The sequence below is a fragment of the Zosterops lateralis genome, assembly GCF_965231275.1.
Source record: "Zosterops lateralis genome assembly, chromosome: 5".
NCBI classification, from domain to species: Eukaryota; Metazoa; Chordata; class Aves; order Passeriformes; family Zosteropidae; genus Zosterops; species Zosterops lateralis.
This window is the reverse complement of record NC_139766.1, coordinates 42,914,680-42,928,731: the sequence shown is the minus strand read 5'-3', so window position 1 is coordinate 42,928,731 and position 14,052 is coordinate 42,914,680. Positions and strand designations below refer to the sequence as shown.

At 39.3% G+C, this 14,052-nt stretch overlaps 2 protein-coding genes across 4 annotated transcripts in view; both read left to right on the top strand.

The window, feature by feature from the left end:
- The window catches only part of GUCY1A1 (guanylate cyclase 1 soluble subunit alpha 1), a 36,166-nt gene extending 32,991 nt beyond the window's left edge, over nucleotides 1-3,175 (top strand). For all 3 annotated transcript variants that reach the window (XM_083861044.1, XM_083861045.1, XM_083861046.1), the window contains one exon: nucleotides 852-3,175. In XM_083861044.1, the coding sequence (XP_083717170.1) occupies nucleotides 852-1,053 (202 nt within the window). In that variant the 3' untranslated portion in view covers nucleotides 1,054-3,175. The remainder of the gene's footprint in view (nucleotides 1-851) is intronic.
- Nucleotides 3,176-8,000: 4,825 nt separating this feature from the next.
- Nucleotides 8,001-14,052, top strand: part of GUCY1B1 (guanylate cyclase 1 soluble subunit beta 1) — a 41,115-nt gene continuing 35,063 nt past the window's right edge. The window contains exons 1-2 of the mRNA XM_083861166.1: nucleotides 8,001-8,008; nucleotides 8,271-8,344. Coding sequence (XP_083717292.1) covers nucleotides 8,006-8,008; nucleotides 8,271-8,344 — 77 coding nt within the window. The 5' untranslated portion in view covers nucleotides 8,001-8,005. The remainder of the gene's footprint in view (nucleotides 8,009-8,270; nucleotides 8,345-14,052) is intronic.

The following is a 14,052-nucleotide window of genomic DNA, read 5'->3' as shown; positions in this document are numbered from 1 at the left end:
TTTAGATGATCTTGGATAGATGATTTAGAAAAAGTAGTACAGGTACTAGAGCACAGAGCAAGTAATGCTTTTGATCATGCACTCTGAAAACACAGAGCATTAGCATCATCAGTGCTTATGTTATGTCAACAGAAGCAGTGCTGGTCAACAGTGATTGTTCTTCCATTCCACTCATATGGAAAATCATTTTGAATCACACCCCTAGAAAATTGGCAGTTTGATTAATGGGTAAACTGTTGTTATTGTGGAGTTTGTTGGGGTTTTTTCCTGAGTGAAAGAGGTGTTAACCTCCATTTTGTTTGGTGTTTTTTTAAATTTTGATTCATTTACCAATTCTAAAGACACACCGATAACATTATGGCCCCTTGCACAACTCCTGTATATGGCAGTAATTGTTTGAAAGCTTTGGTATGAGTTACAACATCTATCCCTACAGATTAGCAGTCTGTTTCAATCTGTAAAAAAGCAAATAATATTAGAATTGATAAGAGGGTCTAGTTTAACTAATAAGTTTCACAGAATTCTATTCTTTGAAATAGTAATTATGGTGCATTTGATGTGCAGATGTGAGCCAGCTTTCAGCACTAAATAATTTTTGAAAATATTTGCAACTAACATAGCACCTACATGCAAAACACTGACAAGAAAAAAAAAGAGGCAATACTGTTATTTTAACTGTTGCACGAGTTAATAAGTTATCAAAGTTAGCAAATAAACATTATTTTTTATATTTCTAGTAAATAACTATAAAAACTAAATTGGATTCTCCTTGCCCTATGTGAAGAAAATATTTGCACTTATTAGTGACTGATTGATTTTTAATCAAGATTATTCATTCATTTTTATTCTAGGTTGTTAAAGGAATACCCAGGTTTTGTGTTCACACCGCGATCAAGAGAGGAGCTTCCACCAAATTTTCCAAGTGATATCCCTGGAATTTGCTATTTTCTGGATGCTTATATTCAAGGAACAAACTCACAGACTTGGTTTCAAAAGAGAGATTTGGGAGATGGCAATGCCAATTTTTTTGGTGAGGAAACAGGAATAGACTAAATTGTACGTTCACAAATGCATAGAATAAATTTATAAATATTTGGATTTCTTTTTTTTTCCTTTTTTTTTTTCCTTTTTTTTTCTTTTTTTCTTTTTTTTTTTTTTTTTTTTTGTATGAATTGAAAATTTTTAAAACTGTATGAAACATGAAAGCACTTTAGATTGTTAACACCTGAAAGCCAGTATTAACATTTCAGGAAGTATGTCACTGACTACTTTTCATTTTTCCTTTGCATAAGGAACATAGTCGCTAAAGTAATGTTGCAACGTCACTGTTGGAAATGCTACTATAAACTGTATTTTCCCTGTGGTAATTTGTAAGTGCTGCAGTTCTCTCTATACTGAGAATTCTAGATGTATTGTATATGCAGTTTGTCAGGAAATGTAATGTGCAAGTGATGCAGCCACATGCAGTGTTGTGAGCTGGTGCTTATCGATGACTATGAAAATGTATTTTCTTAGAGATTCCATAAGAAAATGTCCATTAAAATACTGTCATTGCCATCACATACTCCTTCCAGTGCATCATTTGGGCCCCATCCTAGAAGGCTGCTGACCATCTTCTTACACTGACTGGTCAAAGTATGAGGGTGCTCAGCATTTTCTGGATCAGGCTGCTAATTGTAGCTAATACACTTGCATAGCAGAGTTGCTGCTTACTGTTTCATGAACTTTATTTTGTGTATAAAATGAATATAGATTAAAACACTGTATAATCACATACTAACATCTCTGTAATCATCAAACTATTTTAGTTCTTAGGGTTTTTAAAGTACTTAAAAATAATAATATCCACTTGTTATTATGTATTACAGCAATAAATGTTTTCTTTTTGTTGTCATTTAAATTTGAAATATTTTAACAGAAGTGTAATAAACTATGCTTTGGAATGTTTGTTTAGAAATGGAATTCCAGTCAGGCAGTATGAAATGGAAGCACACAAGCCTAAAGCTCTGATCCTTATTCAAGGATGCAGTGTGGGTGTGATGTGCTGTGGAAATGCCCACTGCATGCTTGCTCTAAATGCTCGCTCTCATTGCCAGGGGAATTGTCAGGTGAACAAAGATGGTTTTTAACATATGAGCACATTTCAAAAGATTAATACTACTACAGTACAAGCTTTTCTGATGTGGCTGATGGAATATGAGTGGAGAATTCTAAAGGCTTTGCCTCTGGAACTGGCAGAATAGAGTTAGTTAAGAGTTCTGAGTTTAGGATTCTGCCTCTCTAACTAGCAGATACATCTGCTCAGAAATTTCTCTGTGCTGTACAGTTTGATCCCAACTGCAGGCTGGAGAAGTACACAGCTTACACACATACTACTACTCCCAGTAATACCAGGTATTATTAGTTATTCTAACCTCTTCAGCCCCTGAGGTTTGGCATATCAAGCCATAAAAGTCTCTTCAAACCACTAGCCACTAAATCAGATTTTGCTCTCAATATTTACAGGGAGCAATTACATTAGACTAAGGTGCTACTTGGTTCATTTTCTGATTTTGACTGGTACGTTTTGAAGCTCAATAAGCCATTTTATCCTACTAGTTTTTGGTAGATACCATCAGAATCTTGAGAAAAGACCTTAGAACGAGACTAGAATTAAGAATATTTTTAAAGCCGTATTTCAATTAAGGTTCTCTTTAAGGAGGATTTCAACAAAACTTGAACTATTGAATCCTTGAGGTCTACTATACCCATCCAAGATGCTTAGAAGTAGTTCTGTGGCACAAAAATGGAACAGAAAGTCTGTGTATTATAAACAAACACATCTCTCTCTGCACACCAGATAAACACACACACACACACAAATATATATCTAAGCACATGTATTTGCAACATTTCAGACTGAAGTGTTTCAAGGAGACAAGAACTTTGCAAATCTTGGAGACTGATCTTTCCTATATTATATTGGTCAGACAATTCTGTTCTATTGAGAGAAATATGCAGAGGTTACTGGCACTCCCATGTGGGTACCCCTGGCTATAAAAATGGGGAGTGTTTGACACCTGACAGTTCATTAGGCTTATGTCATTAAACCAGAAGTGACTGAGGTCAGTATGAATCTGTCCATACCTGTTAAGAAGTAAGTACACTTTTGAATAAAAAGAATTTCTTTCTCTGATCTACCGAATGGGAAGTGTATTTAGGAGGGAATTTCCTTTTGTCCCTAGGAGACAGCTATTGCTGAACTGGATGATGGCCATGCTCAAAGCCAAATTCCATATAAATCTGTCATGACATAGGATGTTCATCATGGCAGTTTTTGATACCTTCCTTAGTGGTGACAACCTTCCAGGAGGAATTCTGATAAGGTGCTTTAGTGTACACACAGAAAGCAACATCCTTGAGTCTCAGTGAAGTAAATAAAATTTAGGCACGTATTTAAGACCATGATTCATGAAAGTGCTTTAAAATGTACTTGTGTTCAGATCTGTTCTACAAAAGCCCCCATAAGTCTGTTTAGCTTTAAACATAATTTAATAATTTAGGTTTCACTGAAGCTGTTCCTCTGTTTAAATTCTTTTGCTGAAAATGTATTTAATAAAGGGCAAATATTTTAATTGGCCTTTTCACTTAGATCTAAAACATTCCTTTCACCTTTTACCTAATCATTTCACTTAAATTGAAAAAAAAAAGGAATCAGAAAGCTAATAAGCAAATTGTTGAGGAAAACAGAAGGCAATTTAACTGACACACTACTGGGACATTTTGAAAGAAAATAACTTTTGCTTTGAAGTTGATCTCTTCTGTAGTATAGTGTATGATATTGTGGAAATTTTCAGAGACTATGCAATGCCATTTATATAAATATCAAAATACCTTAGTATTATGTCCAAAACCAGTTTTGTTATGTGTGAAATTTTATTTTATTAGTTCATGAAATTTCTGTGTTGCTGATTCCTGTTCACACTTACACTATGTGATGGAAGATACATTTTTATCACTGCAGTTTCTTTGCCAAAGAAGTGCAAGTGGCCCTTGAAATAAAAAGTAGGTCCTTTGAATCATAACACTGACATAGTTAAAGTGAAAGCTATACCAAAAGAATTCAATTAATTTTATTTCATTCAGGCATGACCTGATAAGATTTCAAGGGGATGTTGGAAAAAAATTTGCATTGCTGGTGTCAGAGAAAGTGCAATTAGTGTGGAGCTGATGCTTTCTTTCTCTCTGAACTACTGTGCAAAACCAGAGCAAAGGGAGTCACAGAAACTGAGAGAACACTGAAGCGCACAGATAATTGAGCCCCTGGGACAGATCTACTTCTTCCTGGGAAAACTTGTGAAGGCAGAATTCAGACCTCCCCCAAACCCAGTTTATTTCTCCCATCATTTTCTTTCGCAGTCTTTCCAGAAACGCTGCAATTAATAGTACAGGGGGGAAAATCAGTATTTCCAACTAAAGACCATCAGAATTAAGGGAATTGCTCTTGAATCTTGGCAAGGGGACCCTTTTTCAAACCCCACCCATCCTACAGCCTAGCAGGCCACTCAAGCTGCAAACATTTTTGTTATGCCTGCCCATTGTTCTGCAAAAGCAGTGGGAGATTTGCTTCCTGCAACAGCAAGGACTTTTGTGGCTGTTTGCCATAGAGTGTACAAGGTACTGAGTTGCTTTCAAAGCTCTGCTCCAGTTTATCAGAAGTTAGCTTGGCAGGAATTAAATTTAACTTTCTGAAATGAGACCTAGGACTTGCTTTTCTGCCTTCAAGTCTGCAAGGTGTGTGCCACAATGGTCTTTTGTGAGCAGCCACACACTGATGGTGTGGCTGCTCACAACTGCGTAGGAAGAAATTAATCAGGTATAAGGTTTGGTTGGTTTTGTTTTTATTTCCAATTTTTCAAGCCTGTTTGCATATGTTCACTGGCAGTCCTTTTCTGCAGAGCATGGAGGGAGAGTAAAAGCCACTGTCTTAGGTTACTGAGCATCGCTCTGATACTGAAACACAAATAAAGAAGAAAGATAATCAATGATTCTGGAACCTTTGCGACACCCAGATGCAACAATTAAAGATACATACTCTCCAGAGTACAAGCAGTAGGATCTGAATGTTAAATATGCAGTTAGGGTGGAACATGAAACTGGAAAGCCAGTCAAAGAAATAATAAACTGTGAAAGAAATCTGAAACTAAGTAAACAACCTTATAAAGTTGTGTGTCTCATCTGCTTCGGCAGACTTTTGATGCTGAAAGCAAAGTCAAGCCAGTGGTTTCCTAATATAAATGTAAATGAGCACATTGCTTTGCAGCCTCATTATAAGATGGCCTTTGAAGATCTGTGCTAAAATTGCTTCTCATTTTTTGAGCAGTAAGAAATTACAAAATTTTGTGCTACTACAGCAAATACATGTCCTGCACACAGTAGCAGCACTTAGTAGGAAATAATTGAGAGAATACATGCAGTAGCATCCCAAGAATGTGAAAAGGGGTGGATTTAGACATAGAGATATTTCCACTCTTCTGATTTTTCAGCCCAAAAAAAAACCTTTCAAAGAAGTATCAAAGACAAAGGCATTCCCACGGGCTTTGGACTACAATCACGTAAAAGCAAACAGGAGTCTTTCCACTGATTGCAGATGATGTTGGGGAAAATTTGTAGACATGATTAGTTCACTCTGCATGGCTAAGATTACATTCCTCTAACAGGAGGATGCAATAGAGCTCTCAGTTTCTCAAATGTACACGTTACTGCATTACAGAATAGCATGGAAATATCAAGCACTGGTTCATCGTAGCTTGTCAATACCAGGACTGAAAAATTAATGTAATGGTATAGGAGAACACTATATAGTGGTATAGTAGAAATAATGAATCTTGCTGAAGTGAACTTAAGAGAGTGTTTCTGCACCTGAGAATTATTGTTATGACAATTGCAAATGTCAGGTCTCAGACCATAACTAGAAAATAGTTCAGTCCATGTCAGTAAAGTAACTCCACCTTCAGTAAGTGGAATCCAGCAATACCATATAAAGCAATCCTATTTTTTTCAGGACTTCAGTAACAAACTAAACTGCAAAAGAAAAGTCCAAAGTAAAAAATGCAACTTATTAAAATACTTCCTTTGTTTTATAGTTCTTGTGCATTAACACAAACTATATTGAGCTGAATGCAGATGTTCTTGGCCAGCTAGTGGTTTTCCCTGTTATTGCTTCAGCAATTGCCCTTTCACACAACATAAAAGGATCCTTTGCTACATTTTGCTTTCATGAGATTCATGAGTTGCCAGATGAAGTCAGCATCTCAAATCAGGAAGAAACATGTTAAAATAAAACATGTATAACATGTACCTAGTGCATGAGGGTCCCCAAATAGGAACATGATTGTGTGCTTTAGTGGAATAAGTTGCAGGCTTTATGGAGGTGCACCAGATACAGTCCAAATGTTTGTGTGATGTGCATAATTCATGTGGCCTAACAGTCCCGATGCTGACATGGTTGGGCCTTGGAAACACACCTCAGTATTAACAGCTTAGTTTGACATTTATCTTATTGACTTCAAGCGTCTCCTTCAAATAAAAGCAAATCTTCTTGTCTAAGACTTCCAGAGAGTCTTGATTGAGCAGGTATCTGGAATGGAGGCTTGTCCTTCTCAACAAATCACTCGGTTGAATTCTTTAATTCAGCATCTCCCAAACTTTTAAAAGAAGACTCCTGTTTTAGAAAACAAAATCAATCACTGCCTGCTTTTACTCTGACCATGCTGTTTTCACTTCACATTTTACAAATCTCACCTTGGCTAGAATTTCCATTTGTATTATAATGAGTTAATCACAAGAACAGCCTGCAAATGCAACCTACTAAGCCGGAACCAAATCAGAAGAAAGGCAATTTCATATTTATCTAAGGCAACTTTGACCCTTGTAGATACCAGCACATTCGAAAAAGTGTCACTCAGGTACACAAAATCACCAGATAATCTACCTCCTGAAAACCATAACCAAAAATAATTTTACATAATCTCTCTAATACTTCACGAGCATGAGGGCTTACCCCATATACAAAGTGGATTCCCTTGAAAACTGAGAATTTTTTTACACCTATTCTCAATACCATCAACTTGTTTCCTGCCTGGGACATGCTGCCAGGAATTCCTTGACATTTGTATCCTCAAAACTGTTCTATAAGTGCTTGAAGGAAAAAAAAAAAAAAACAAAAAAAAAACTAGCCACACTTGAGGGCAAAAATCCCAGGTACTGTCTTTTCACTGCCAGCAGTGATAGGGTGTGGTGTTTTTGAAATGGCCTTGGCATATTGTCTCTGCTCAAAACCTCCTGTTGTGAGGGCCATGCCTTACTCGGAGAGCCCTCTAAGCATCCATACTCACGTTAATGATACAGCACAGTGTTTATGCACACTGACACCTGAAAAAGACTGAAAACACCACTACTGAAAGCACTCATTATCATGCTCTTAACTTCACTGGCCTTTGAGCAACGAATGCACAGGAACAGAAATGTCTGCGGTCACTTCGTCGCTCAGATTCTTCCCTTTTTTGGGGGACATTTTTCTTCCTCAAAGCCTAAGCGGTTGCATATGGTACGAGAAACAACTGAAGCATTCTTGCGGAGACAACACAGGGAACTGACAGCATAGGGAATTGACAGCAGGGCAAGCACAAGTGCCCTCCCAAGCCCTTGGAGCAGGATGGGCACGGGCAGGAAGGCGGCAGACACCGGGATCAATCCCCTCAGCCCCGGCCGCCCCTCAGCCCCTCAGCCCCGGGCGGCGCCGGCCCGCGGCCCCCGCACAGCAGCCCTCGGCCCCCAGCAGCCCCGCCTCCACCTCCTGATTGGACGAGAGCGCGGCGGCCGCGCCCGCCATTGGCCCCCAGGGCAGCGGTCGCGCTCGCCATTGGCTGCCGGCGGGTGCCACTCGGGGCGGCGGCGGCCGGGGGAGGCGGTGAGGCAGCCGGGCCCATCCTGTGCTGGCGGCGGCGGCGGCAGCACCGGCACCATGGTGAGCTCCGCCGGGCCGCCCGCCCTCACCGCGGCCGGGCGCGTCCCCTCTGCCCGGCACCGGCCCGCGCGGGGAGGGAAGGGGCTCAATCCGCTTGGGGAGCGGGAAGCCGGGCCTCAGACCTTTGTTTCGGGGGGAGGCGGGTGACATTTCGGCGGGGTCCGTTCCCGGGGGCGATGGGAAGGGCGGGGTGGGATGTGCGGGGCGGGGGAAGGGGCTCCCCGGCCGCCCGGAGCCTGACCGTGCTCATCCTGCCCCGCAGTACGGCTTCGTCAATCACGCCCTGGAGCTGCTCGTCATCCGCAACTACGGCCCCGCCGTCTGGGAGGACATCAAGTGAGTGTCTGTGCGTGTTTGGTGTCTGTGTGTCCGTGTGTCGGGGCGGGCCGGGGCCCTGTTTGCCGCACCGGTGGGCTCTGCGGGCGGGCACGGCCCCAGGACGCGGCTCCTGCCGCACCTCGCCCCGCTCCTGGCCTCCCTTAAACGCCTCCAGCACCCGCCTTGTTCCATCTTTCCCGGTCTCCAGCAGCCGCAGGGGGATGGCGTGGATCCCCGCCGTGCCCTCGGTTGTATGGAGTGTGTTATATATACTAATGTGTGGCAGAAGTGATGTCCTTGCGTCAGGCCGCCAGGTGAACCGTGCAACAGTTGCATCCCTTTGCATCCCTGAAAGAACTAAGATACCGTGTTTATTTAAAAAAACGCTGTCTAAAAATACCGTCAGATTTTGGTGATGTCCTCAGCTTGAAATCAAAAAAAAGTCACTGATTATTATAGAGAAATATATGTAAGAATGTAAGTAGAAGAATGTTTTTTTGGCTTCATTTCTTGAACCTCATTTCTTGCTTTTCTGGAGATATAACATTTTTCTAAGGAGCTGACTGCCTTCACTTTAAACCTCCGATCAGTTTTGAGATTGCACTAAAAGTTTTAAATGAGTGTGCAAACAAAATTGTTTACCTTAAAAATAGTAGTATGAATCACTAGGCAAAATGACAGGAAAAAATTTTAAAACTGTTTAAAAGCTTACAGAGTTATAGGCTTACTTCATTGGGCTTTAGGCAACATGTGGTCAGAAGAAATGGTTTAATATGGTCTCTTGATAAGGCAGAAGGAGATTATCCAACTTGGAGAAAGTGGTCCCTTTTCAACTGGCTGCCTTCTGTATCCCTCTGTCACGTTTATTTTGGGCCAATTTTAATATCTCAGTGTTGATGTTGATTTTATAATATATTGCTGTTATCTTAATACAATTTTTTGGATTCAAAGACCAGTTTTGATTGTGAGATTTTTGCTACCATGACATACTTTTTCATGAAATCATTTGTTAAGAATGTGGTAACCTTGCTCAGTACCATGAAATCAGAGAATCAGAAATGTTCTCTGGAAAAGGCCTCTGGAGGTCATCTAGTCCAGCATGGATTGTTATGGGCACTAGATCAGGGTTCAGCTCTGACTTTGGTCCAGCTGAGTCTTTGAAATCACCAAAGGTGAGTGCACAGTTGTGGTTCAGCAGGCATGCATTGTTCTATTGATCCCTGACAGCTACTCTGTAAATTACTCTTTGCAAATACAGTTCTGTGCCTACCACAGATGAACCTTTAGTGTGTGCCACGGAGTTTTGTGATCTAAGTGAGGCATTTATTTTCCTTCCGTACTAAACATTTCTAAACACGGTGATCTATTCTGAATTCCTAGGTTTTGATTTTTGAAATATGACATATGTAAATTAAGAGGTGATAAAATAGTGCCACACGCGTCATTTTTCATGAAAATTAAAATAAATGAATGAAATAAAATATGTATAAAATATGATGTTCGCTCTTTCTTGGCATGGCATCCCTTACCAAGATGCCTTTAAGTATCATAGACCACTTTTTTGCCCACTCACTGAATATGTATTTGCATTTAAGATCAATCCATCAGAGAAGATACAGAGTTTCATCTAGTATAAGATCATGCTTCAGACTGAAAGAACACAGCCATAATTCCTGATGCATCCTATCTCTTTAGATTTTGGAAGCACCTAATAGAAAACTGAAGATAACTAAAGCCCATATAAGGAATATTACTCATATAACCTTTTGGAGAAATTTAATAGAAATATACTAAGTACTTTTCTAAGGTCAGCTGTGAAAATTCAGGGAGCTGATAATGTCCTGTTTCTGCTTTTCAAATGAGAAATATTTATGTCTTGTGGCAGCCCAGCAGGTAGGCTCTGCTGTTAGCTCACAAGAAGATGGCTCTCTGGAAGGAAACTAGGACAACACCACTCAGCAGAGGATTGGAATGTGATCTCCAAGAAGGAGCCAGTGTATTTGCTACAGCTGCCATAGTTCCTTATGTGAAATTGGTCACCATTTATTCAGCAGGATTTCTCAGTTGTATATCCTAGAGTTTGGAAACCAGTAAACCAATCCTTGCTGGAACACGTTATAGTGGTGCTGGTTTAGGGAATGGTAGTGTCAATTGGTAGCCAAGTGATGTTTGGGGAAAGCTTGGATGTTTCATCTTTTATAACAAATACAAACTTCTTGCAAAGGCTGTTTTGTTAATCATTTGGAAACAGCAAGAAAGTACAGGACAGTGTTGTGTACTGTTGATGCTGAGTTGAATCAGTTGAATCACTTCTTACTGGAGAAATAATTATTGAAATCAACAGTCTTGGCTGTTTAAAGAAAAAACTTTGCACTGGAGGAACTTTGTGCTGTTACTGAGGTTGAATTTGCAATAAAACTTCAGCATTTTTGTGAAGTACAGAGGAAGGCCTCTGGGTAGTTCAGTACAAAATTTCTGGAATTTCTTATTTAAGCTTTTTTGGTTTTGATTCTTTTTCAATGTTGAGCTGATCACATACTGCTATTTTGTTCTCTCTGAAGTCACCACAGAAGATGTGAATCAGCATTGCAGAGGGGTGGGTTATGATTGGTGAGTGATTCTCAAATGCCAGCAGGTGGATTTGTACTTAATATTGATAGAAAGGAAAACAGAACTAAATAAACTGGAGTAATGAAATCTGTTCATTCTTCAAAAAAGTGCTTTTAAAAAAGTTGAATACTGAATTGAAAGAGTATTCTCCATCTGAAACATGGAAACTCTTCTGTAGCTTATTCAGTCAAAAGTGGTGTTGAATGAAGTTCTTACATAGAGAATTTGGGTACACAAATAGTTGAATTTGATGCTCTTACAAGAACGATGTTTTCAGCACCATCACTTACTGTTATCTGAGTTAGAATGATGATTTCAACCCTCCATGTCTATTATTTTGTTCATTTTTCAGCATTATTGTAAAACCATGATCTATCAGGAAAAGATATATACTGGTTGTTAATGGCCCAGGGTGGAATTCTTGGGAAACTTAGCCTCTGTGTTATTTTCATCCACTTTAAAAAAAAGCATAACTAAACAACAGACTTCTCTTATACATCATATAATAAGGCACTAAGTTAATGGAAAAATTACAGTATATACTTTGCTATAGGGCTTAGATTTCCTGAAGAACTAGAATTAAAATGCTTGACACATAAAATGGTTCAAAGCCTTCTATTTCTGAACCAGCATTCTGAATCCCAAATAGGTTGAATTTAAAATAAGACGAGAAAAACTGGCATATAAGTAATGAAAGTTAATCTTGATTTATGGAGCCTTTCCTCATTTCTCAACAGCAAAGCCTCAAAAATTTACTTCTGCTTTGGGGTTTTCTCTGACTGCTACTTGCAGAACTGAGAATTTGAATTAATAAACAGGGTTTTTGTGATGAAGCCCTAGAAACATTAGAGGGATTTAGCAAAGCTGGATGAGCAAGAGGGAGTGAGAGGAAAGTTCTTCTGTAGTTGCTGAATTCTGCAGTAGCAGATTTTTCTTGGTGGAAAGTGATGGTTCACCACAGTCTTTTCTTTTGCTTACTGGCAGTTGTAAGCTGCAGGTACACTGCTCATTGTCATTCACTAGTTCAGTCCTTGGAAGGGAAGACTTAGGACCTGCAGTGCAGTGGGGACAGACTCCTTTTATCAGCTCTTCACTAGCTCTGTGAAGAGTTGCTAGTAAATAAACAGTTAATGTAGAAGTGTTAACCACATTTCTCCTTTGTTCCTTCCATACTCAAGAGAAAACCTCTTCTGAATCCTTTATTTTGTATTTGTTACATCCAGAGGGCTGGTTTAGATCGTGTGGCCGCAATTCCAATGGCTGGTTCTCAGGGGTGGTTCTCAAGATTCCTTTGGCATTAGATATCTTCAAGTCCTCTGCAGCCAACATAAACTGAAAGTTGTCAGGCCTGGCCATTCCCACATACATGCAATTCCGTGCTCATGTCTGTTTAAGGCCAAGTTTGTCCTGCTGGGTGATATGGTAGTGTGTGCACATGATTGTAGGTTGTGCACGTGGAATTACTGTCCATGTACCTGTCCAAAACAATGCAGAGAGATTACTCATATTGTCAAAATAAATAAAAATTTCCAGGGCTTAAGAAATGATACTCCCTAGTATGTTTCTATGGTGGGCATTTTTTTATGTGTGATAATACATTTTTAAAAGTGGCCTCTATCATAAAATCTGAGCTTTTCTGCAACAGGTGTCATTTATGGCTGAGCTGAACAACCAATATATGTGAAATTCTGATCACTCCATTCAGCAGTTCTAAGGGTTTAATTGTGTAACAATCATTGACAGGGATGTCTTCTTGAAACAGCTCCAGGTCACTATGTGGGAGCTAGAGCAATGTTGTCAGCCAGGAATATGTACAGAGTCTTTTTTCTGGTGCTTCCCAACACTATTGCTCTGTGTTTGATTAAATGAATACAGGATTTTCCCATGGGCTCCTAAATCTGAATTGGGGCCAGGTTAGATGCTCAAACTGTGACACTTTCAAACATTCTGCCAAGTAAATGAATGAGAGCTCAAAAATCTAATAAAGAAATGCTCATCACAAGCTCATAGAGTCAATTAGTATTTTCCCCACACAGGTATATGAAATATCTGGATTTGAGAAATGAAATGGCACAGATAGTCAATCACAGTCTTCATCTTCCTTCTGTTTTTATGGTAGAAGTCCCCACAAAAACATGTAGTGTGGAAAAATTGGAATGGAGGTTGAAACTCAACTTTTGGTAAAAGCAACTACCTTAAGGTGAAAACACTTTTTATTTAATTCTGGAGGCATCGCTCAGTGCTTAATGTAGAAGTAAAGCATCTTCTTTTGCCTTTGCCCTGTTTTGTCCTTTGGAGGGGTTAGGATGGTGTGTGCTGTCCACACTCTTAAGTGTCAAGACTTCGGGTCTGGGGAGCCATCTGGCCAGTACAAACTTTACAGGGACCCAGTGATTGTTTGTACTGGCCAGATTGTCACTTACCAAGGCTCCAGGCTCTTCAAGATTTTTTTTCTTTAAGTTTCTGTTATGGTTAAAATGTTGAAACACTGAGGATTGAGAAATTGTCCTGGAGCAATATGGAAAAGGAAAGTGGAAAGCTCTGCTCAGTTTCAGATTGGGTTCAGCTGAAGTGGTAGAAGACTATACCATTATAAGTAAAAGAAACTGCAGGGTCTGAAAATGAAAACTAAACAGACAGGAACTTTTACATCCTATTGGTGAGAGTTAATGTAGGTCAGACTGTAGTGACTTGGTGTGGCTTTTGCAGTGAAATGTAGATAATTTAAAAATACATCTTATTGGGTAAATTTTCAAAAGCATTCCTAGCAGTTAGGTTTATTAGTAGTGCTGTAGGTTGCCTACTAAAGTCAGGAAAGGTTTTTATTCATTTACGTATCTAAAAATGGTACTCCACTGATTTCACTAGCATTTATATAATTAGGAACTCATTGACAGGATGTGCAATTCTGATTAATTATATTTGTAGTTACATTCCAAAATAGTAAATAATATATATAATATAAAATAAATATTAAATGCCTTTTAAAAAATTCAATCATTTTTTTACAGGACAAGGACTTGGATTGCGTTGTTTCCTGGGAATTTCTCACATAGCAAAAATTATCCATTTTTATGCTACTTAAACTAAGCAGAATGAAGGCCCTAGCTTGGCTT